Source organism: Crocodylus porosus, unplaced genomic scaffold, assembly GCF_001723895.1.
Source record: "Crocodylus porosus isolate Cpor-Errol unplaced genomic scaffold, CroPor_comp1, whole genome shotgun sequence".
Taxonomy (NCBI): domain Eukaryota; kingdom Metazoa; phylum Chordata; order Crocodylia; family Crocodylidae; genus Crocodylus; species Crocodylus porosus.
The window spans coordinates 46,122,989-46,148,837 of record NW_017728931.1 but is presented as its reverse complement, the minus strand read 5'-3'; the positions used below and the strand labels follow the sequence as shown (position 1 = coordinate 46,148,837).

At 43.9% G+C, this 25,849-nt stretch overlaps 1 protein-coding gene across 5 annotated transcripts in view; it reads right to left on the bottom strand.

Moving 5' to 3' along the window:
* Window positions 1–25,849, bottom strand: part of CHST11 (carbohydrate sulfotransferase 11) — a 252,261-nt gene that overhangs the window by 6,307 nt on the left and 220,105 nt on the right. The window contains exon 1 of one of the 5 annotated variants that reach the window (XM_019544779.1): window positions 16,055–16,099. The exons of the other annotated variants lie outside the window; for them this stretch is intronic. Coding sequence (XP_019400324.1) covers window positions 16,055–16,084 — 30 coding nt within the window. The 5' untranslated portion in view covers window positions 16,085–16,099. Of the gene's footprint in view, window positions 1–16,054; window positions 16,100–25,849 lie in introns of those variants that run through there. 5 annotated transcript variants of the gene reach the window in all.

The following is a 25,849-nucleotide window of genomic DNA, read 5'->3' as shown; positions in this document are numbered from 1 at the left end:
TGCTGGCCATTATCTTTGAAAACTCATAGTGATTGGGGGAGGTCCAAAACAATTAGAAAAGGGAAAATATGGTGCCCATCTTTAAGAAAAGGAAGAAAGTGGATCCAGGGAACTACAGACCAGTCAGCCTCATCTCAGTCCCTGGAAAAATCATGAAGCAGGCCCTCAAAGAATCCATTTCTAAGCAGTTGAAAGAGAAGAAAGTGATCAGGAACAGCCCGCATGGATTCACCAATGGCAAGTCATGCCTGACTAACCTGATGGCCTTCTGTCGTGAGAAGACTGGCTCTGTGGATGTGGGGAAAGCAGTGGACGTGATATACCTTGACTTTAGCAAGGCTTTTTATATGGTCTCCCACAACATTCTTGCAAGCAAGTTAAAGGAAGTACAGGTTGAATGAATGGACTGTAAGGTAGATAGAAAGCTAGCTGGATTGTCAGGCTCAATGGATAGTGATTGATAGCCCAATGTCTAGTTGGCAGCTGGTATAAAGTGGAGTGTCCCAGGTGTTAGTCCTGGGGCTGGCTTAGTTCAATATTTTCATTAACTGTCTGGAAGATGGGATGGATTGCACCCTCAACAATCTCACGGATGCTGGGGGGAGTAGCAATCTCACCAAGCTGCGGGGAGTAGCAGATATGCTGGAGGGTAGTGCTAGGATTCAGAGTGACCTATTGGAGGATTAGGCCAAAAGAAATCTCATGAGATTCAACAAGGACAAGTGCAGAGTCCTGCACTTAGGATGGAAGAATCCCATGCACTGCTGCAGGCGTGGGACCAACTGGTTAAGTAGCAGCTCTGCAGAAAAGGACATAGGGGTTATAACGGACAATAAGATGGATTCAAGTCAACAGCATGCCCTTGTTTCCAGGAAGGCTAACAGCATACTTAGCTTCATTAGTAGAAGCATTACCAGCAGATCAAGGGAAGTACTATGGAAAGAATGAGGACAAGTTGGAAAGAGTCCAGCTTGAGGGCAATGAAAATGGTTCAGGGGCTGGGGCACATTACTTCTAGGAGAGGCTGAGAGTATTGGGCTTATTTAGTCTGCAGAAGAGAAGACTGAGGGGATTTGAAAGCAGCCTTCAACTATCTGAAGGGTGGTTCCAAAGAGGATGGAGCTGGACTGCTCTCAGTGCTAGCAGATGACAGAACAAGAAGCAATGGTCTCAACTTGCATCAAGGGAAGTTTAGGTTGGATATGAGGAAAAACTTTCACTAGGAGGGTGGTGAAGCACTGGAATGGGTTACCTAGAGAGATGAAATCCTTATCCTTGGAGCTTTTTAAGGCCTGGCTCAACAAAGCCCTGGCTGGAATGATCTAGCTGGGGTGGTTCAACTTTGAGCAGGTCTAGATGGTTTCCTGAGGTCCCTTCCAACCCTAATTTTCTATGATTCTATAATGCTTACCACAGTCTCTAACATGATCTTATGCACATGACTGTGATAATTATGTGCTGACTGTCAGTCCTAGCCCCTGCATCACTCTAGAGCAGGGGTGGCCAACCCATGGCTCCAGAGCCACATGCAGCTTTTCAGAAGTTAATATGCATCTCTTTGAATCTTTGTACAAGCACACGGTGACCAGTTTCCATAGCTGTTACGTCACATCTCACAGGACTGCTCACAGCGAGCACGTTACTCAGTTTCGACTGCAGAGCCGCAGGTTGGCCACCCCTGCTCTAGAGACTTGAACCAACTCTTGTGTGATGCTAGCACTGGGACTGACCATGGAGGCTTGGTATAGTGGGGTGGGGGAGATCCTTGGCAGATCTGGCTGGGGGAGGACCAAAAAATGTGAAGCAGCCCAATAACGGCTGGACACGTTACTTAATATGATCTGGAGATGCTATTCACACAAAAAGTCCTCATTTTGTTCCAATGTGATCATGCCTAAGTGCAATTACTGCATTGGTGCAATGTGCAATAAGGCTCTAAGCAGTGAATATGCCTTGTGTTGGCTCCTTGCCTAGGTGGGAATTTGTATGCAGCCGTACTGTGACTTCACTCACTGTGCTGCTCCAGTTCAGGGTCTGAAGACGCAAGTGTAACACAAATGAAGCCAGCTATTCCCTCCCCCTCCTCCCTTGCCTTTTTAAGTCTTTTCCTCATCCCTTTGGCATAGTTATCAGCTGGGCTAATAATAAACACCTAATGGCCTTGCATGATCAGCTTCGACATTCTGGATCACTTCCTCTGTGTCGCAATCTTCTGAATGTTTGCCAACCCCATGTAAACTGCAGTTTTATCTTGCAGCGCTGGAAGCTGCCTGCAATATGAGCTTCACGTTTCCTATGGAATTTGACTGGTAGGGAGTCCATAAGTAAGATATTGACATGCTGTTGTCAAGAACTAGGCAGCAATTTAAAGAAAATCTTTCTCTTGCAATTGTTTTTGTTTATATATTCTACATCTGATATTTGTGCTCTCCTCAGATATTTGTGCTCTCCTCATAGATACAGGACCAGCACAATTTCATTAAATTAACTGGACTTGCACCAGCGAGTTAATTTTGTACAGAAGGCACAGAAAAATCACAGTGAAAATGTATCTGTACTGAACAGATGGATATACAAGGGCCCAATCCTACTGCTCTTGTCGTCAACAGAACAGTCGATTCCTACTGACGTCAGGAGGAGCAGAACAGGACCCAACATGCATTATTTTACTTACAGATTCATAAACACTTTTAAAGTTCTTTTTAGTTACTAACTACAGTTAGTTAACATGGTATGTCTCTCTTTTCTTATAGTGCTGTTCTTCACAGAAGTAAGTGGATGAAATACTTTGTTCTATGTTAGACAGGAGGTCAGCCTAGATAACTAAATGGTCACTTTTGCACTGCCCAATACATGACTGAATTGCTGCAGAGATACACTTTGCTCTGTCATATATCGATAGTCTGGTTTTTTTTCCTTTCTGTAGCTCCACACATTAGCAGTAATGGGATGAAGCATCTGTGGAGAGGAGAATATAGCCTATTCAGTTTACAACTGAAAGCTGGGTTGCAGAACACTACATTCACATATTAGGGGATAGGCACATTCCAAATCTACTCTTGTCTACAATATAAACGATAGGAAGAAATGGCACAGGAGTAGTGAATAGACACAAACATGTCAGCCCATATTGCTTTTGGTGGCCTGCTGTACATACAATGTAATGAGGACCACTAGAGGGCTCACAAACTATTTAATAGGATGCTAACTAATTCCTATCTACTTCAGTACTTGAATTTCAGCCAGCCTGACAGTTTGGTAGTCATTCAATAGCACATAGGAGGCCTGGGTTTGAAAGCTTCCCTCTGCACTAATAAGTTAGGCTTATTGGGGGAAAAAAAAGCTGTTGCAGGGTAATTCTACTGCATTGAAATCCCTACCTTACATGATTGGTGAAGTATCTGCGCTGTGGTGTGTGTAGCATAATGATGCAGACTGGCCTCTCTACTAGTTAATACTGGCCTACATATTTAAGGAACATATTTAAGGGAGCGTAGTCACTTGCTTCCTAGCCAGAATGAAAGCACCCTGCTAGCATTCGTCTAGTGATAAGTGGAGATTATGGTCCTCAGCCTGAGGTAGTGGGAGATACTGAAGGAGTCTTTTTGTGCAGGCAAGAAGTTAGTTAAAGCATCAGTGAGCCTGTGGCTGGAGTTTCTGGGGAGATGCCAAACCCTCCCCCACCAGCTTGAGCTACATATTACATGTGCAATTTGCCCCCCTGGCCCAAGATAATGCCCACTGCTTTTGTAATCTATGTGCCCTGATTCTTTAATGTTGAAAATGCTTATTTTAAAACAGAGTCCTACTGCCACTACCCAATGCCAGTATTTCAGTCCCTGTTAGTGACCTTAAGTCACTTTTCAACTTTATTGGCTCAAAGCAAAGTGGAAAAATACATCTGTGAGAAGGGAACTGCACATACTTCACCTACGTGGACCCACAAGGCTCTTTCTGAATCTGTTTAGTCTCATTTTGAGACATGCTTGTAACTCTTAATGGGAGAGGTAATATCCTGCAAATCTGAACTATTATGTCCTGGGCTGAAATAGCAAATGTGACAGATGCCTTTGAAATGCTCTGGACAGAGTGACAGGCAAATCAAACAGCTCGGAACTACTTTTTCCCCTGACACATCTTTGGTAGGAGATGCTTAAGTGCAGCTGATGGGGATAGTCTGGAACCTCCTGTTAAATTTGCTCAATTTACAACTATAGGTGTTCACCATGGCCCACATTCAGGAAAGCTTTTAAGTAAATGCTTCAATCTGTTCTTGTTTAGGATAATATTTAAACAAGTGTCTAAGTTGTACTAGCATCAATGGGAAGGAGGAAAAATAGTTACATGTGCTTATAAGTTATCCTAAATTATGCTTTCCTGAATCTGGCACTGAAAGTTTTAGGAAACACATTCTTTTAAAATGCCATAGTTCTGCCTCGAAGCGACTTGTGATATCGTGGGCAGAGTTGGTCACAATTCTTCCCTACTGGGGTCAGAAAACAAGATACAAGGCCACAAAAAGACTGAAAAGTTTCTCCTGCCTTGGCAGAGTGAAGCAAAGAAAGGTTGCTTCTTCAGCTTTCAATCCACAGAGTAGCAGCAGCAACATCACATTAGCCAGCAGTCTAATGTTGAGAGTGATTTAACGAAAGCCTCATTTGGACCCCATCTAACTTACAGAAAGAAGAAATCTGGTAGCTGAATTTGTATTTAAAGAAAATAGGTTCTGCTCACATTTTTTTTTTAAAGTTACAACATTGAGGAGCCTGGACTATTCAAAAAGTTCATGAACTGGTTGCTTTCAGAGAGGCTACCTTCTGTGAAAAACTGGCAGGCGTGTGCTGAAAATTAGTTCTACTTGAGTTTAAATGAACAGCTGGGAAGCAACATTAGAAGAAATATCTAAAGCCTGACTAACTTCAAATGGAGGAGAGAAATGACAGGCATTTGATTGCCAAGCTCAGCCGGTGCTTAGCAAGGTGATGCCCTGAGCTCACAGGGAACTAAGGGCATTATACACATACATTTTTGTTCCGGGACACCCCAGACTGGCATGTTGGAGCAGACTCAGTTAACTGAGTCTGCTCTGCACATGAGTTGACGTGCGTTGCGCTGAGCCACTTGCAGTTGTATAAGTGGTGAAATGTGTGTCAGCACACAGAAAATGGTGGCGGTGTGCTTTTGAACTAAAACACCTCTGATGTGTTTTAGTTCAAAAGCGCACCACCACCATTTTCTCAGCGCTGACATGCATTTCACTGTTCATACAACTGCATGCTTTTAAAAGTACCTGGCGTTGTGGCGCAACCATATGTACAAAAGCCCTAAGTTCTGCTTCCAAGTTGCTGAGCATTGTCTGCTCTCTGACTTCGATGGGAATTGACAGCACCCAGCATCTTACTGGATCATACCCATAGACAGGCATTTTGCCATGGTTTTGTCATTTCTCTGCAGCAAGTAGATGCCAGATGGACAGATGTGGCTATTCTACAGATTTATTGCCTGTAGATAAATCACACTAATGAACTAGGAGGCATTTTCTTCAGGCTACTTAGGCACAGCAGGGTAAGATAATCTTTGAAGGCCTTTGCTTCTTTCATGGTCAAGCAATGTGTTTAGACTCGGATGTAGAACTTTTTAATCAAAAACATATCCCTAAATATGGTGTTATAGTTCAAACTGTGGGTAGTGGGCTTGTTCTAGTTCATTTGGATATCTGTACTAGAAGCGCTTCGCTAATGGGAGAGAAAAGAAAATACTTGTATGTCACTTAAAACACAAAAAAGAAAAAATAAACTAGGCTAAATCCTGCCTCTGTGTATGAAAGGAACCCAAACAAACATGCCCAAATGCTGCAGGAAGTGTGTCTGGGTACCCATACCCAGGTCACCTGTTGCTTAAGTGTGTGAATAATGTGAACAGGGAGGAGGAATACTGTTAGGAGTAGAAATAATGAGGACTGCAGACCAGAGGGATGCATTCATATACAAAAGGACCCAGCTTTCTATGGCATGGAGTATGTCATTTCCTGTGTTTCGATAGGATTGTTCAAGTTTTGCCTTAGTGAGGACTTCAGAATTTATTATTATTGTTTGAACAGCAGGTTTTCCATGCAGATAACCTCTAATTTTTTATAAGGAGCAAATCAAAGTGATAGCTACCTGATATGCTATAGGACTGGATATTAGTTATTCATGTCTCCACTGCAGGTAGCATGTTTTAGCCAGTATTGTGCTTTACTCTTTGTATAAACCTAACCTTACTTGCACCAATTTTTTTGGTTTTAAAATGGAAGATGCCCTGTACTACTAAAAATTGCTCTGTGTGTGTGTGTGTGTGTGTGTGTGTAACCAGGTTACAAGCCACTAAAAACAGCATCTCATAATGACAAGTATTGGGCAACCTAACTATAGACAATACTGCTAGCCCTATTCATGATACTCTCCCCCTCTTACCTCTGTAATTGCTTCAATTTGATACAAAACACCTCCAGTTTTAACAAAAACTTTGTAGCACATATGCTGTTAGAGTGCCAGGAGGTGGTTGGTATTAGATATTACCAAGCATGCCTGCATATATTTATTTATCCAGTTCTCATTCTGTGCTGTAAAAAATATATGCAGAAAGTATCCAATCCAATCTTATTTTCATATCTGAAGCATGAATTTAACTCTCAGTTTTGTAACTGCAAGGACATCCATAAATAAATTATTTTTCAGTATTCTAAATTTTGTACTTTTTTGAGCTTTGTATCCCTAACTCTCTAAATAGTTATTTCTCTACACATTAGACTTGCTTCAAAGGACATTAATTTTCCAAGTCTCCTTTCACAAAAGAACTTCCGTTTCATTTTTAGGCCTGAATAATATAAAGTCTATACTGTATCATGGTAGAAGCTTGGTATGATTAGAGATGTTCCTTTAATAAGCTAATTTTTAATTGACCCAATAGTATTTGTAAACTGGCTTGGATCTGGTGATATTGTCAGAATTTTGTTTAATCGAATGGCAAAGCTAAAAATGACAGAAGCTTATAATTCATCCATTAGCCCTAATGTGACTCCACTCAAGTGACAGTTCATGTTTCTATTAATAACGTATTCAGAATTTGTGCATTGTTCCTACAAGAGTACCTGGTATTTTACACAGGGAATCTGGACACTGGTTCTAAATCTCCTCTCTCACCGCCGGCTTAAGTGAAAACACCTCTTATTTACATAAGTGGAACTGGAAACAGAACCAGTCCATGCATAAACTCCTTAAGGCAAGAACAACTTAGGTGAAATAACATCTCTTGATGGTTTGTAAAGCACTGTGTGACCTGGTCTTGGACCTGATCAAGTCAACGGGAAATCTTCTGTCACTGTCTGGAAAACCAAGTACAGTTGGAGAATGCAATGTGGGTATGAAAAAGCCACGCTGTTCTTTTCAAAACGGAAATGCGCAACATTGCTCACTTTCCATTAGGAAGCTACGGGGAACTACCAACACTTCATATTTATCATTTCAAATTGTAAAAAAATTTAGTGCAACCTCATTTATTAATACCATTTCAGGAACATAAAAAATTGGCTAATAGGGTCCATCATTCATGGCAATGAAACCAAGAGTTTGTGTTGGAAGGAATTTTAAGGGATTTAATTAAACTGACCTGGACGGCAGCGACTTTTCTTCAGAACTGACTTCATAAAATATTAGTATGTCACTCAGAATACACTTTTACATATAGTCCTCACACATTAAACACTTAGTAGTGCAGTATTCTTATCTCATTAGATTGCCAGAATCATTGAGTCAAAACTTCATCAAAATTGCAATATATCTATTCTAGCCTATTTAATTAGACTTTGAAAAAATAATGAATATTGTACATAGAGGCATAACAAGAAAGCATTGTACCCTGGCCAGCCAGTGTGTCTGGCTAGTGGTGGCAATAGGTGTTTTTTCCCTTACCCTGCCCTTAGTTACACCACTGACTATACAAAAGAATTTAGCATCCTGCTTGAGACTGCATGCCAGCTCCTTGCCAGTACAGAAATTTATCATGAAATAATCTTGAAAGAGCAGTTGAACAACAGGGGGCTATTAGTATAATAGTATTGGCTTAAAAGTATTTGCACTAATGATAGAAGAAGTTATGGGCAAAGATATGTACTTAAGGCTTTTAAAATAGAACCACAGAAAATTAGGGTTGAAAGGGATCTCAGGAGGTCATCTAGTCCAACCCATTGCTTAAAAACCTTCAAGGATGGAGATTCCACCATGCCTCTGTGTAATCTGTTCCAGTGCTTCATGACCCTCCTAGTGGGAAAGTTTTTCCTAATACCCAACCTAATCTCCTTTGCTGCAACTTGAGATCATTGCTCCTTGTTCTGTAATCTGTCACCACTGAGATCAGTCTAGCTCCATCCTCTCTGGAACCACCTTTCAGGTAGTTGAAGGCTGTTATTAATTTCCCTCTCTAGTCTTCATTTCTCCAGACTAAATAAACCCAGTTCCTGCAGCCTCTTTTCATACATCCTGTTCCCCAGCCCTCTAACCATTTTTGTTGCCTTCTGTGGACTCTCTTCTGTGGAGAGGGGGAGTGGGGCAAAACTGGACACACTACTACATGTATGGCCACACCAGTGCCAAATAGAGGGGAAGAATTGTTTCGCTTGATCTGCTAGCAACACTTCTACTAAAGCAGCCCAGTACGCTTGTTAGCTTTCTTCACAACAAGGGCAAACTTGGCTCATACTCATGTTATTGTCTGCTGCAGCCACCAGATCCTTTTTTGCAGAACTGCTGCATAGCCAGTCAGTCCCCAGTCTGTACTAGTGCATGGGATTGTTCCAACCTAAGTCCAGGAATTTGCACTTGTCCTTATTAGACTTCATGAAATTTCCTAGGTTCAATCCTCCAATTTGTTGAGATCTCTGAATCCTGGCCTTACCCTCCAGCATATTTACAACTCAACCCCAGTATGGCATCATCTGCACATTTACTGGGGATGCGCTCCATCCCATCTTCCAGATGGCTGATGAAGACATTAAATAAAACTGGCCCCAGAACCAACGCCTGGGGCATGCCACTTGATACCGGCTGCCAACTAGACATCAAACCATTGATTACTGCTCTTTGAGCCAAATGATCCAGCCAGTTTTCTATTGATCTTACAGTCCATTCATCCAACCCACATTTACTTGGCTTACTTGCAAGAATGTTGTGGGAGACCATATCAAAAGCCTTGCTAATGTCAAGGTATACCACATCCACTGCTCTCCCAACATCCACAAAGCCAGTCATCTCATCACAGAAGTTAACCAGGTTGGTTAGGCATGACTTGCCCTTAGTGAATTCATGCTGACAGTTCCTAATTACCACCTTCCCCTCCAAAAACTTAGAAATGGATTCCTTGAGGACCTGCTCCGTGACTTTCCAAGGACTGAGATGAAGCTGACCGGTCTGTTCCCCGAATCCTCATTCTTCCCTTTCTTGAAGATGGGCACTATATTTGCCCTTTTCCAATTGCATGGGACTTACCCTGATCACCATGAGTTTTCACAGATGATGGCCAGAGGCTCTGTAATTACATTAGCTGACTCCTTCAGTACCCTTAGGTGCACCATGGCCTTACGGACTTGTACATGTCCAGCTCTTCTAAATAGTCCCTATCCTGTTCTTTTGCCTGTTGGCTGCTTACCTTCTCCCCAACCTGTGCTGCCAGATGCAGTTATCTGATAGCTGGCCTTGCCTGTGAAGACTGAGGTAAACAAAGGCATTGAGCACTTTAGCTTTTTCATGTCATGTGTCACTCGTTTGCCTCCCCCATTTGTAAGGGACCCACACTTTCCCTGATCTTCCTCTTCTTGCTGACATACTTGTAGAAACCCTCAGCATTCGTACAGCTCTTTTACATAAAGAACAGCAACTCTTCCTCTTTTCTCCTGCCTGTCCTTCCTACACAGGTTGTGCCTATCCATGACAGTGCTCCAGTCATCCCAACAAGCAACTCTGTTATACCAATCACATCATTATCCCTTGACTGTGCAAGGACTTCCATTTCTTCTGGCTTGTTTCCAAGCTCTGTGCACTCACGTACAGACAACTGAGGTAACTAACTAGCTCATTGCCCTACCTTCTCAGGAAGAATGAGAAGGCCTTCCTGTGTTGCCCACCACCACTTGTGCTTCCTCCAGGTCACAACATTTCCCCATTTACTTCAGGGATTTCATCTCCATCTACTGGTAAACCTAATTTAAAGTCCACCTCGCTAGGTTAGCGACCCTGTCTGCAAAGATGCTCTTCTTTTTTTTTTTTTTATCAGGTGGATCCTGTTTCTTCTTAGCAATCCGTCTTTTCAAAACAACATCCTGTGGTTGAAGAAGCCAAAGCTCTGCTGGCAACACCATATGTGCAGCCATGCATTGATCTACAGGGTGTATCCACTCCTGCCAGGGCTCTTCCCCTTGACTGGAAAAATCAAGGCGAACACCTGAGTCCTTGTCCCTTTCACCCTTGCACCCAGAGCCCTGTAGTCACTTTTGATCTGTTCATGGTCTCCCCCTGGCAGCATCATAGGGATCAGCAGCATGGAATAGTAGTCAGAAGGCCAGATGAGTCTTGACAACCCTTCTGTGACATCTCAGATCTGGGCAAGCAGCAGACCTGAGAAAAAAAGTTAGGACAGCAGATGGATGCCTGCCCCTACAGAAGGGAGTTGCCAACTACCATCACCTGTTGCTTGCTCTTGATGGCAGTGGTTTCAGTCCTCACAACTTGGGGGAAGCCTGGCCTGGCCTCTTCCACTGATAGAACATGCTCCTTCTCTTTTGTTGCTAGGTATCTGTCCTCTAGCTAAATTACTGCAGCGGGGGACGAAGACTTCTGCTTACTGCCAGATGTCACAAGCTTCCAGTATACACTTTCCTGGGAGTCCACATCCTCTTCCAGCACCATCTCTGGCACTCCTTGCTCCACCGTCCTAGAGTCTCCTTCAGCACTGAATTGAAGAACTCCTCATGGATGAGGATTCTTTGGAACCTATCCCATCCCTTCTGTAGCTCACTTACCCGTTCCCTGAGGGAGGCCACCAGAAGGCACCACTTGCATTGCAGGCACTCCTCTACCTGGCTGTTGCTGGAAGGAGCCAGCAAGCTGCTGTCCCCAAAGCACCAAACCAGGACATGGGTGGAGGCCTCAACATTGAGCGGTTCTACCTGGACAGACACCTCACAGATGCAAGCAGAAAAAAAGCTAGCAGTGACAATGGCTCTGGCACTGCAACGTCCTTCAGCCATCTCTCTGGGTCTCCTAAATCCACCGACTATCTCTTCCTGCCCCTCTCTCCAAGCAGACCTTCCCTAGCAAACTCCCCTGTAAGCTGGTCTGTTCGCTGCTCCCCAGTCCTGAAAAGCTCCCTTTTCCCTACTAAACTGCTTCTTCTCACCAAGCTTATAGTGAAGGAAGGTGAGAGAGACTGTTTCTGGGCAAACTCCCTAGTGAACACCCCACTTGCTCTGGTCTCTAGTTAAACAAGGGACTTAAGTATTGATCTAACAGCTGAGTTTTAGCTACTTATGCAAATATCTGGTTAGCTACTCTAAATTAAAGAAACAACTTACCTTAAAGGCTTCCCTTCAAAAATGGGGGGTGGCAAACTGCCCTATCAGCCGTTTGCAAACTGCCCTGCTTACATAATATGCCTGCAGGGATAGCCCTGTTTCCTCACTGCTTTTCCTTCTATGCTGCTTATTTCTACAGCAATAAGCACAGTAAGGTGCAATCTGTATTTATTTATTTCAGGTAAGAGTCCATGCTGGAACAGGCCAACCTAATCTGTCTGTATAGACTGTACCCCCCACAGTAGTTAGGGGGAACGACACCCTTTATAGAATAGCTTAGGGTCCTGACTTGCAATTATGTCAATAGGGACTGATATTTCCACCCCGCTCAAATGCAGGAGTTCATCAGTCCGTACCAGCGGAGGGATCTGGGTCTTAAGACAGGGACATGAAGAATACTGAACCCAACAAAAATAAAGCAAGAGGGTAGAGCAGACAGTCCTGATATTCCTGGAAAAAAAATTCCATTGCTATTGCAAAGTTGTGAGAAAGTGCTGCAGTGCACTTCAACTGCCACACAAGGTCAGGGCTTTAGTCTTGCAGCCAACAGACAAGATCATCAGCAGATGTAAATCATTCCTGCTCCACAGAGCAACTCTATGCCATTCTACACCACATGAGGAGCTGGCCCAGCAATTCTAGCAGTACAAGGCCACATTACACTATCCTGTGATAAAGATGAATTTGAAGAGAAGGGAGACCCCTTCTAATAGTAATATAGCTAAGGGTGAGTAAGTGGGACACCAGTCCCAGATGCCAACTTAGAAGGCGCACCAAGTTGCCTCCCAACCACACAGGGTCTGTGCTCTAGCAGCAAAATCAGCTCTACAGTGTTGCTCTTGCAGAAGCTGCCAGGTACTCTGGTATGATGCTGCTGTTTTAAGAGCAATAGCTGGGGTGGGCAGACCACTGTAGTAGTGACAGCAGCAGTTGGGGACTTCTAGGTTGGGCTCCTGTGCTCTCTCCCTTCTCTCTTCCCTGCCTGTCCTCCCACCCCCACCCATTCTTTGAACCCATGCACTTTCAGTGCCCACCAGCACCTCCCTGGACCCCACGCCCTCCAGTACCCTCCTATAGGGTTTGCCCAGGAAGCCAACCCTGCCAGTTATCCCTTTACCTTTGGAGTCAATGCCACTACCTATTGCGCCATAACTAGAGCCTGTTTAACTTGCTAAAGTTAACCTGTCCCAACACAGTAGTAATTGCAGTTTTTGACAGGACTACAGATAGACCGTGCAAACGGCACACAACAGAGAGTGGAAAAAGCAGAGGACAGTGGAGTGAAAAGTTTTAAAATATGTCTACGAGGAAGCTGAGGAGGAGGATAAACTAGCCCACACTGAGCTCTGTGCTGCTGCAGCTTGATTGCTTCTGAAACCCAAGCCAGTCGGTTCCAAGCTAACTCTTTATACAGGTACCTGTGACTGCAGTGCAGATGTAGGCTTTTAGTTTCTTAAAGGTGTGACTAATCACTTTAAATGCAATTTTTTTTGTGGGGGGGAGCATCTGGAAAGGCAAAAGATCACAAATGGAAACATAACTAACATGAGAAATCCTAACACTTCAGCATTTCTTGGCACCCATTACAGAACAGGGAAATTTTGATGTCTCAAGTTGCATGTACTAAAAGGGTTCCACATAGGGTCTCCAGTGTTTCAAGGTGGATGACAGAAAGGGAAAAAAAAAAAAATCAACCTGGCAGATTTCCAATGCGTTGTCTCTTAAAACAGTAGCAAATCCAGAAGAAACTAAAAGAAACTCTGGCCCAGAGGCTCAGCTGGCACCACATGGACACAATGGAGCTCTGCTGATTTATACCTGCTGAGGATCTGACTCCCCCTCTCAGTCTAACTTAAATCACGTGAATTTGAACTGGCCCTTCTACTGCTTTGACAAAAAAGGACAGTCTGTCTGATGAATCTGTCCACCTCTGGCTCATATTTTAAGTGCCATCATCAATCACTGTTCATATTAAAAACTGAAAGGTCTTGCCATTTGTGAATTTAATTTTAAATAAAAATCCTTCCCATCTTCTCACCCACATTGATGGAGGTCATCACATGCTTCCATCTGTTATGATAACAGTGATATACTATAACGTCACTGCATTCTCCTTGATCATTTCCAGTTCCCGCATTGAAAAACTTCTTTCTTTTTATGGAACTTGGCAATCTGCCTATCAATATGGTTCATTCCAAAGTGCTCCAGCTGGGATCTCAATAGTCCTCATCATTTCATGCTGAAGAATGACAATTGTAGCCCCCATATATTTCCCCTGGCCCCCTTTTTTTGGAACTTGATTATGATGATTGACAATCAGATAGAAACAAGGTAACAACTTCAAGAGCTGCTACTTTCTGACTAAGGGGACTCATATTGTGGGGAGCTTCATGGTAGCAGTACATTGAACAGTAAGCAGTGGTATCACTTTAAAGTACAAGATTTGAACCCAAGATCTACTTGTTATACCTTAGGACAGGCACCAGGGCCTGATCCTGGAAGGCCTCAGTGAACAGAATTCTGACCATCTATGGGAGTCTGACATGTGAAGGCTTGCAGAATTGGGCCTGGAGCCGTTACAGACCATGATCTATGTAAGCGACAAAGCTTTTGACCCATGGTCTTAATACTTACAGAAAATAGAAGGATGGCAAGAAAAATTGATAGTTTTGTACACAGCACTCAAGAAACATAATGAGACCAAAGAACTCAAAGAAGAAAATAAGTGCTAGGAAGCCCCCAGAGGCAATAGCCTAAAGATTTGTATTTTCTCTTTAGCTCGGTACTTTTGGTATTTTATGACGCAAAGAAGTTTCAGGAGTAGCTTTAATGTGGACAGGGACAGGGCTTGGGAAATTTGGATCAAGCGTGCATTCCAGGTACACGGAAGATGGCAACAAAATGGTGGATTAAGCACAGAACTGGTGTAACACAGGGAGTATGGGTACAGGGGAAGTTGTGTGCGTATGTGTGTGTGGGGAGGAAGTGGGGGCAAGAAATACAGACTCAAACCACGGTAGAGTTGTGTAGGGCTTTAAAAACAAAGACAAGGAATTTCCCTCTCAGTTGCAGTGGGCAACAGGGACTCGGTAGAAAGAGTGGCTTAAGCATCTGCTTCAAGATGTTGTTCAGCTGCCAGCTACCCATTGAGCTTAATCCAAAGTCCAAATGTAAGGGAAAGACTGTCTGCAGCTTCAGAGGATTTAAGCCAGCCCATTTCACTAAACCTCCTATTATCAAGAAGCAAGGAAGCTTCTGTAGATGCCCTGGTGAGCTGCTAAACTATGGCTTCCATCCCAATGATGTTCATTATAAAGCCTCCTTCAGGAAATGCACCAAAATCAAACCCACAGGGTAGGTTTGAAAGCTTGGCAAGTAACCAGACACCACAATTATGGTGCCTTATAAGAACCTGAATAAAATAGAGTATGGAATACATCATGTGGCATGAAAGGAGATGGAAAATGACTACAGTTTCCTTAGGCCTGGAGCCCACTAGGACACATGCTTCCCTCTCGCCACAGGCAGCTCTGACCCAGCATCCAAAGTTAATGGACTTCTCTGTAACATGATTCCTGCTCTTGTACCTCTGGGTTGTAGCCCAGGTGTTATATAGTCAAATAGAAATACTTATTTTCTTCTCAGCAGGATAACCACTATCTTACTTGAATACAATTTATTCAGTCCCACGCTAAATCAAAGTATTACATTTTCAATTTTTAACTCAGCATGGTGTGTACCAATATTGCTCTGAAGCTTTTGAAAACCAAATGGAATAATAAAGGCTAACTGCTCCTTCGCTGGTATCTCTCCATATATAATTTCCTGGCATTGGTAATCTGCACAAAACCAAATTTTCGGCCTGATCCAGCAAGTGGGGTCCCCAGTGCATGCAATGGATGATCGCAGCCTGGAGTGAGTGCATGCGTGATCAGATCCTACTTTTTCAACCCCTTCCTCTGCCCCCTTCCCAACTTACGTGAGTGAGGACTGCAGGATCAAGCCCCCTGGATGGCACTTCGTGCTTACCACTTGTCAAGGCGACAAGTTCACTAAAAGCAGGTGTGAAGAACCGATGGCACAAAACAGGGAGTGCCCAGAGACTTCAGTCAAGATTACATCCCCCTTGCACTAGGCACGGTGCTGTGTACACAAGTAACAATCCTGGCCCCGTGTTCAACAGACGTTGTGGACGACCAACGGGAGGAGACGCAGAGGCCTGGCAAACTGACATCACTCCAGTCTCAGCTCTCAAGCCAGTGCTCGGACTGCCAGACCACACTGCCTCAGTCACATTTTTCATCAGACCATCCATAAGGCACCAGGTAAACGTCCCAGTCCTCGTGGAATGGGATTTTTTTCTCATCCAGCCACTGAAAATTAACGTTTAATTTCTCTCCCTTTCCCTCGGCCAGCTTGTATTTTGCTCAGACTGATGTTTCACTTAACCGTGATATTCCAAGGGCAGGCTCTCCTCATGCATTTGTAACTGCCACTCGCTAATGTGCGTAGCAGGTAATTGACCCCGACCCCCCTCTCTCCACAGTCCTCATGGCAGCAAACTGGAAGCTGCACAACATCGTGCTGTTTCACCTTCCACCTAACGTACAAAAAGAACCGTGTGATTCTGCGCTTTGGAAAACAGTCTTATTAAAATGCTACCGGCCATTTATAACCGTAATTACAACCGGGCTTTCCAGCAAGCCTGGCTGCTGTGGAATCGGATGGCACAGACCTAACAGCTTAGGTTACAAATGGGGGACGTGTGCTCGCTCTGCATTGTTGCAAATCTGGTTTCTTCACTCAAAAGACAAATATTGAAGGTTTTACCCCTGAAGGGGTTCTTCTGTGTTAAATATGCTGAGGACTTGGTCCCTCTCGAGCTAAGGTCCCAAGAGAACTTGCAACGAGCAAGCGAGTATATAAAAAAAGGTGTTTTTTAAACAAAATCCACATGTCCCTGAAAGGCACCTCTATAAAGAGAAACGCATTGGCCATGCCAGGTAGTAAGCAATTCCAGCCTTAAGTAGCCACTACCATCAGCACAAGGCAGCGCTGACCGCTTTGCGCACATGTCCCGTCCCAAATGTCAGCATGATCCAGCCATGATGCCAACAATACACAAGGCATCACGTTAAAGCTCTATAGATTTTACTCCCAGGCACTTTCTGAAAGTTCATCTCTCAGGTCTGGCAGAATTGCTACAAGAAAAGGCCAAAGTACTCCTTTATACAGCAGTGGCAAAAAATATTCCCCTATAACCTTTACAAAAGGATTCCCACCTGACAAATCAACCTACTCCTCATTATGTTTTAAGCCTCTGAATTGCCATATAAAGCCTTCTACTGCAAAATTTAAAGGAAAGTCACTGTATTAACAGTATGACACCCTGTTGGCTTTAGAGATATGGAAAGTTATGTCTAGTCCACTGTCCAGGAGCTCTTTGTCTGCCCTGATACTACTGTTCGCTCATTCTGGGGCATGTTGCTAACTCTCAATTTACTTTAAAAAAAAAAAAAAAAAAGGGAGAATTTTATCCTTCAAGCTGTTATCAAATGTATTTTTATTTTTTACTTTTTTACCTAGAGTTCAGCTCTGCTGTTAAGAGCATTTCATATATAATCTTTCTCAAGTGCTTGTTCTTTGCTTGTTGGCTCTGGAGAGTTTAGAGAAAGGCCACTCTGAGTTTTGCTTTCTGTTTGCTCCCGAGTTCTCAGACTGCAGACAATTGCCGTCTGCCTTGCATTATGCTCTTTTCATCGATTCTGAACGCTTGCCAGGCTCTAATTGTCTCCCTCCGCTAAGCTGGTTAAATGCTGGCTTCCTTTTTTGCTGCTCTTGCATCCTTGTCTTGCTTCCTGCCCCACCTGCTGCTTGAAGACTCCATCAAGGACTGGAGGGAAGAAGACGCCAGCACTAGGTTTTCAAAGCGGTCTGTCTTTAGCACTCAGCATGTAAATCCCTAAACAGCTACAGCTTGGCTTTCTCCTATGATTTAACCTTCTTAACTTTGACTAAAGCTAGATCCTACTTACTGCTGTATTGTGTGCACTGGGGTAAAAGGATCAGGGAATCTGTCCCTCCCTTTAATACCCAGAATAACAGCAGGGAAGGACCCAGAATGAGTGGCAGAAGAGGGTGTCAGCCACATTATTACAGTCCCAAGTGGGCACTGTATGTATGCACCTGGCACCTCAACTGCAGCATTGCAGGAACCAGCAGTATGCACTTGATAGACTGCATGGTCCTCCTTTACAATGGCAGAACAAAACACATCAGCACAGAGGTGGCCTGCCTAGTGCTAGCCTGCACTGCAAACACGTGGCCAGCCCCAGTGTGTCCCTCATGGGATAGGCCTGCCTTGTGCCTTCAAGTGCTAGCCTGTGTAGCTGCCCCTTCAGTGCAGCTGAAATCAGTATGTTGGGGTTTCAGCTAACTGTACTCACTAGTTAGGGGATCCTCCAGCTTGACTGTCATTACATGCAACTAGTGTGGGTTTTTTACTCGTTTATCATTGCTTTTTTCTGTCAAAGAGAAGCAGCTCATTTTCTTTCCATTTAATGACTAATGCCCGTAACAAGGAAAAGCATAATAAAGATATGACAAATGGGTCTGTCTAGTGCAAGGGTCACATCCAAGAGACAGAGGAGAAGAAAGGCTGAACTACATTTTCCTGCCTACAACCAGTCTCTTCAGTAGTGTAGCAGAGAGGAAGCACATGGCAGCTGTTAGCTGTGCTGTACCTCTTTAATGGAGCACAGCTTCTCCACAACTATCAGACTGACAGGTTGTATAGCACTAAATTCATGAATGTCTATAAGATGGAAAGGGATCTGAGGCAACAGTTCCACTTACAGGCTGAAGTTGGGACATTTGCTCTTTTGTATCCTCAGCAAAGACATTTCCAACCCCTGCATTTCAGTAACCAAAGGGCCAGTAGCTCTTCCTCTGATTCCGCTTGTAATGACTTTGTGGGTTGAACAGTTTGGATTCTTCTCCTGGTGCTCAGAGAGGTCTAATGAGCCGTCAACACTATGCTAAGGTTCCCCAGGGTTTCCACAGCACCAAAGAACATACATAAAAACTGCCATTTACTGGGTCAGACCACAGGTCCATCTTGCGTAGTATTCTGGGCAGAAAGTGGAAACTGAAAGGGAGAATGAACAGGGTATGACCAGGGTTTTTCCCCTTGTTCTTCTTGCACTTGCAGCCTCCAGCATTTAGGTCTAGGAAGTTCTGATTCAGAGGCGGTATCCCTAACTCCCAAATGCCTTACAAATGCCTGCTACCTTTTGATTATGTTCGGCTAGGACATCTATCATAATGTGTACAGCTGACCTAGAGGCATCAAATAACAAGGACATAAAACTGCTCAGAATTTCTCTTCCTTTTAAATTTAAATGCAAAGAGATCTGTATTCAGGATGTTTGTCCCTTGTTCAAATGGTTTCTAGAGGTTTGGACTAGGTGAACTGTTCGACTGAAGTAAATGCATTAGCTCAGCTCAAGAGCTGCACTGTTTTCCAGGGATGAATATTAAAGCAAATTGCATCTGTGTATATGAGTAGCAAGAGGAACTCCATCTCTCTGGCACAAAATGGTTATTGTACTATTAGTGAATTCTCTTGGGATTAGAGTTAGCACATTCTGTTAAAGATAGTATCAGGATGAGGTATCAGCCTTCTCTGTGGGGATAGCAAAGGTGCGAATTGACCACATCTCTGTCAATTGGACATCTTCCACAATTTGTCTGTCTTTAGACAATTCAGATACATTATTTTTGCTCACTCTGTTTTTGACTTGGATCAAAGCACTGATTAGTCCTTGCATGGGAGAGACTGGGGGAAGGAAGGAGGCAGCACAAAGAGGTTTTTTTTCATGCACCCATGAAAGGAATGGTCATGATCATTCTGCAGAGAGTCAGGCCTTCTCCACACTGCTGCTGCAGCAGCAGATCGCAAATTCAGAAAGGAAACTCTCTGGAGAAGATGTTTTCTCTGAGGTATTATTCCTTTTCGAGTCCCTGACTTCCAGGAGTTCTAGCTGAGGAGGTGCTTTCTACTGTCACCCCCTCTAAGGGGGAACACCTTAGCCTTGAAAATATGATTCCACTCTTAGGAGACTCTGTAAAGATGGCACTGAAAGGTTTCCTTGTTCTTGTTTATCAATGACTTTGAGATGCATTTGTTGTAATCTGAGAACATTTGAGATGCTTATTTTTCCTGACCTAGTAACTCAGTAGGAGCTGATAGCCCATGTTTTTTTTTCTTCTTTCATCTCAGGCATCATTACCAGCAATAAAAGTCCTCACAGGCCAAATTATGCCACTCGGGAAACCTGTGCCACCTTACCATTGTTAGCTCACACAAGCAACTAGCTGTTGGTGATGCACAAAAAGGAGCAAACTCCAGCTCCCTCCTGGGAATGTGGATCCTGAAGAGCTAACAGGAGGCAAACACAGGGAAAACTTATGGTGATTACTAAAGTTTGATACCCTATGGCTGGGGACAGACATTACACACAAACTAGTTTAAGTGATCAGAAACTGGTTTAAACCTGTAACAGAACAAAACTTCAGTGCACATAAACCAGTCTGAAGTTTGAGATAAACCTGGTTGAATGTAGTATCAGACTTAACTGATTTGGATCAAACCGGTTTATGTAATGTCTGGCTCGGACCCCTTCCTGGTGCGACATAAGCCAGAGTCCCCCAGCATCCCAGATGCTTTGCAGCTCTTGGCAGGGCTCTCTGCTCCACAGAGTTCAGCTGGTCCTTCCCTTCTGCTCTCACTGGAGCTGCAGCAGAGATAGCAGGCACAGCAGTGTCTGCCTGGCTTCCTGCTGTTGCCCCCCCATGCTCAAGCAGGGATTCCCCTCTCCCTTCTCCCACAGCACAGACTGTAGCCAGCATGTGGTATGCTAGCTAATGCTGAGAGGTGTCTGTGTAAGGGAGACAGGACAAAGGCAGATAGGACAGTGTCCCCTTAGGGATTTTTGGAGCTAATCAACAGATAGCTGGTAATGTCCCTCCCTTCCTTCCTTGGAAAAAGCTGTTTAAGAAGAGTTTGAACGAGTGAAAGAGGCTTTTGTTTTCTTGATGGGGTGCTAAACACTGTGTTACTCCCTGTGCAACTCCCTGCTGGCTCCCTTGCTGCTCAGGAGCTGGGGGGTGGGGGGAGTAACCCCTCTCTAATCAGGGTATTCTGCCAGGACCTGGTCAGCACTCTCGAAGAGAAGGGAGGGCTGCTCTAGCACCCCCCAGCTTCTAGCCTGAGCATGTGCCTACATTTCTTTAGTCCAGGGAGGATATCTGTGCAGTTACAATCTGGTTCAGTCAAGCCCAATTCAGGCTCAGGCTTTTTGAATGTCTGTCCCTAGCCTCTGAGTCATCCTGTAGATGACTTTGCACCTTTGCGTTCCAGTTTGATGCCTCAAGTGAGACTGGCAGGGCACATAGGCTTTCTGCTGCTGGCCATCTGCACTGGCTTAAATTTCCCTGTGGAACAGATCAGTCTGCAGGTGCCATTTTTACAGAGCCCTCCCCTCAAAGACTACCACCAAAGGCATTTATCCGGTCAGGTATTCTTGACTATAAATAAATATATTCCTAAGATATATGTGGATTTCAGCCATTCTGAATGGGTGAACTGCATAGAACACAAGGCTTTGGGAACCCAAACACTACTGCAAACATTCTTCCTCTGTTGTACGACTGATTCATTCTCCCCACCTCCACAAGTTCCTTCATTTAAAAAAAAACAACAAAATCTTGTTTTCACAGATAAAAGGAAGTTTGTACCATGCATTCAGGATAGAAGGAGCCTACATCCATTCCAAAGGTGCATGTGTGACTTCCATACAAGAAAGATGCCAGGGTGGGGAGGCATCTTTTACTCCCTTCTCTTACTCTTTTCTTTCTTCACCACCTGGTTCCTTCTAAACCAGAAATACTGTCATGGGCTTAGAGCACTTCATCGCACATTAGCAATATTGCAATGTTTTGGTGACAGTGGCAAACCTCTGCTAGCTGGGGGAGGTGTCTGCAGAGACAGCTGAGGAGTACTGTAGAATTTTAGTTTTAAGATTTGCATTTATTTTTCGCTTTGCCTCTTCTCTGCTTGGATTTCTCTCTTGTCTCTTGCTAGCTATTGTTCCGCATCTCCTCAGCTGCTCTTTATTTAACCCTGATGGTGTCTCTTACTCACACTGTGAACGGCAGTACTGTGAGAGTTCAAACTGAACTTTCAAACCCTTGGGGAGGGGAGGGGGGAGATAGAAACATTTTCAAAGGAAGGCATGAATGTTAAACAGAATGAAAAAGAGGCAGCTCCCAAATGTGCAGACACTTTAGCAGATTAAGATAAAGCAGCTACCACATACTACTAGTTTAAACCTGATACAGAACATCTGCTCCTGTTTAGTTTTTAATGATTCGTGCTCTCTTGCCTGCATCCACAATGAGAAAAGAACCACTTGAGTGGAGATAAACAGCAGGTTAGCTCATACCATTTCTAAAAAGAGGGAATCCCTGCCTTGTTGAACTGAGCAGAGCTGAACCACTAAACTGGCAACCAGGTGCTTGAAACCCATGCATGGAGAAAAAAGATGCTCTTTATTCCCCCCCAAACTGGCTCTCAATTAACTTTCTTTCCCTGACCCCTCCCCTCCTCCCCATCAGCTTTCTCAGTCCTATCACCCACTCCCTATACGATTATTTTTCTATGCTACAGGTGACTATGCCTAATTATTAAGAACACAGCTCTGGGCCTGAACTGGAACCTCCTTAAGTTAATGCACTTTGAAGCAGGCCCCTGTACATGACACTCGGGGCATGTTCCTGGTGTGACCAGTATGTGTTAGGGGTACGAGGTAGCCAATACACATATACAAACAGGAATAAATGCTGATTCCTATTTCAAGCCCCTGGTTTTGCTGGGAGGTCTGTAGGGACTGACAGGATGGATTCTTCCTTCAAAAGCTGCATCTGCTGCCAGAACTGCAGACTGAGGTCTGGGAGAAAAACACTCGGCACTTTACAGGGGACTTTTTAATCTATAAATATCAAAGCACTTCATATAATCCTATCTTTCCAAGTGTGGGAGCTGAACCACCAAAAGCAGCTCTAGCACTGCTGCACTTCCTTTTCCCTCCCTTCACACTATAGGGAGTCTGCCAGTGGGTTCACACAGCCATTATACATAGCCTTGTCCCTAATTCCTCCTCACTGCATAGGCACACCCTGGATGATGCCTATACACAGCACAACTCTGCTGACGTGGGGTCACTAGCTCTCAAAAATTCAAGGAGATGCACAGTACATAGTACATGACTCTCAAAGTCCCAGGACCAAGCCTTGGGTCTAAGAGAAATTCAGCATGTACTCTCTTTATGCTTCCTCTCCGGCTCTTCTTTCTCCAAGGATGTTTGTAAAGTTTCTTGCCCTTCTGGGTACAGAGAAAAGCTTAAAGAAATTGCCCCAATGTGTCCAGGAGGCAAATGAAAATGAATTCATTAGGTCTGGGGATTTCCCCCCCCTTCTTAAATACAGATATTTGGAGGTCTGACTTGTGAGTACTGAATGCCTGAGCCTTGCATCTGACCACCTCCATTACTTTCTTGCGTCACACTTGGCACAGAGGAACAGGGCTTGCTTGCCTGTCAGACCTTGTAGGCTGTGCAGATCAGGGTGTGAGGCACTGGCAGGATTTACTGCAGAGAAAACCTTGACCCTCCCTTCTACTACAGCCCCAATTCAGGAAAATCCTTAAGTATTTGTTTGAAGTACCATTTGCTCAGGTGGAATGGAACTGCTTTCCCAAGTAGGGATGCCTTACTAATTCCAGCTGGAGGGTTGATATTATGCTAATTTATACTGTAAATCTGACTGGTGTCAGTAGGGCCCTAACAGTCGTGGACATAAGGGCAAAACATACGGCTCAGATTTATATCCCATCCTCACTCTCATTCATTTCTCTCTCACTAAAGCTCATAAGAACTCACCATTAGGTTTGATTTCCAAATCAGTTCAGTGACATTGAGGTACTAAAAGGCAGACAATTGGTGTTACCTGTCTTTTAAAATGCATAGCACGTATTGTAGCAGTCCATGTAGCTATTTTGATAAATCATAAACTATCTGATGAGTCAGATCTGACTGGAAGTCATCAGTGCCTTTAGTTTAGCGAATATCTCAGGGCTCCAAGCCAGCTTGCAATGGTAGAAAAATCACTTGTGCTGTAAACACATGTACAAACATGAACAAAGAGGAGTTTCTTGTTTGTTTGTTTAAATGTAATCATTTAAATAAAGGTTGCATCCTCGTTGGAAATCAACCAGTTTGCCATGGTAAAATAACTGGTTCATGGGTGTATAATTATAAGACCTAATTGCAAAAGGCAGTGTTGTTTTCCTGGAAAAGTACTGCATGCTTAGTACAAAACAGCAACAGAAGTGGGATGCAGTCTCTCTGGAAGAGGAAGGCAATGTTGTGCCCAAGCTGGACAGATTAGAGAACTGGCATTAATAGTAAGAAACAGAGCGTGTCAGTGGGTGCAGCTGAAACGAAACATTACTGACTGTCCAAATTCATGTGCTAGTTTTTACTAATCCAAATCCCAGCATCTTTAGATGGGTTTAATTCACAATATGCGTTGAAGAAAGGTTAGATGGTTACAGCAATCCAATTAAAAATCAGTAACAAAATTACAGGTTTCCTGGGAACAACTCTGTGAGTTTAAAAAGCATCTACTAAAGCAGCCTTTATTTTACTTTGACAGGGATGCATTCGATTAAATATTCTAAACCGTTGGTTTAAAGACACTAGAAAGGATTTGGTTAACATAACAGTCGCCTCAAAGGAAACAGGTAAATTATGACCTGAGAAGGCAAGCCAATGCATTAGAAAAAAAATCAAGAAGAAAACCACAAAGGAGGACAATAAATAATACATGCAGTATAAATACTGCTAGGACATCTTTGGTCTGAAGAGCTTTTTCTCTATATAGTCATGGTTTTGATGGCAGAGAAGGACATTTATGACGTACAGGAGGGGAAAGGAAAGCAGAAGAGCCAGTGATAGATGGGTATCATTAATAATAGGAAATATCTGGGGAATTAATATTTATGAAATGCAAAAGATTGTTGTGGAATAAAAGATGACATAAACCTGCAAAAGGGGGGTGTTCTCAGGTAAGGCACATATAAGGCCTGCTGTTCTGTCAATTTATTCTCTTCTGTACTGCCCAATGACAAAAGTAACTGTATAGTTTTACATATATATGTCTGATCCAAAACTCACTGAAGTCAACAGAAAAAAATTCCTATATCAATTTCATATTACATTTGGAGTTGGATGCTACCATTTTTACCCCCCAGATACCAAACAAAAATCCATTTGCTGGCAACAGCCTGGCTACACAAACCAATTCTGCAGTTCCACAGGTTTGGATTACATTAGTTAAACAGGTGTTTTTTTCAGTAGCATGCAATATTGATTGTGATAATGGTGGACCGCAAACACTACAGCAGTGATGGCTTTAGAAGTGCTAGGAGAGCCACAGGGGCGCTTTGTCATAGGCTGTTTGTAGAGAACATGGGGGTCTAATTTTCCCTAAATTGAAGCAGTGATTTTTTTTAAAAGCACCGCTTCAATTTAGGGCTAAGTAAACCCCCATGTCACGTATACCCATGTAAGAGCCCAATCCTTACCTGCCTCTCCAGCGCTGGGGAGGGGAGAGCAAGCTGCTGGCAGGCACAGTGGTCCCTGAGCTGCAGGGGCACCTGGTGCTTCTCTCTGTGGCAGCCCCCCATAGGCAGCACGCACCCGCAGGCACCTGGTTCAGGCAGTCCCAGGGAACACCATAGCCACGGAGGGAAGCACTGGGCCCCCACACAGCTTAGGCAGGCAGGCAAGTTGGGGGGGGGGAGCCGAGATCAGGCTCACCGCTTTTTTTTGTTTTTCCTTCTGTGGAGCCTGCCTTCCTGGGCTGCTGGGCTGCCTGCACGGTCCGCCTGCACAGCCCCTAAGCCACATGGAGCCTGGTACTTCTCTCCGCGGCTGTAGGGTAGGAAACTACAACTCCTCGGAGGTTTTCATAGATTTCATAGACATTAGGGCTGGCAGGGACCTCAGAAGATCATCGAGTCCAGCCCCTGGCCCAAAGGGCAGGAAGTCAGCTGGGGTCATAGGATCCCAGCAAGATAAGCATCCAATTTACTCTTGAAGGTGTTCAACGTAGGTCCTTGAA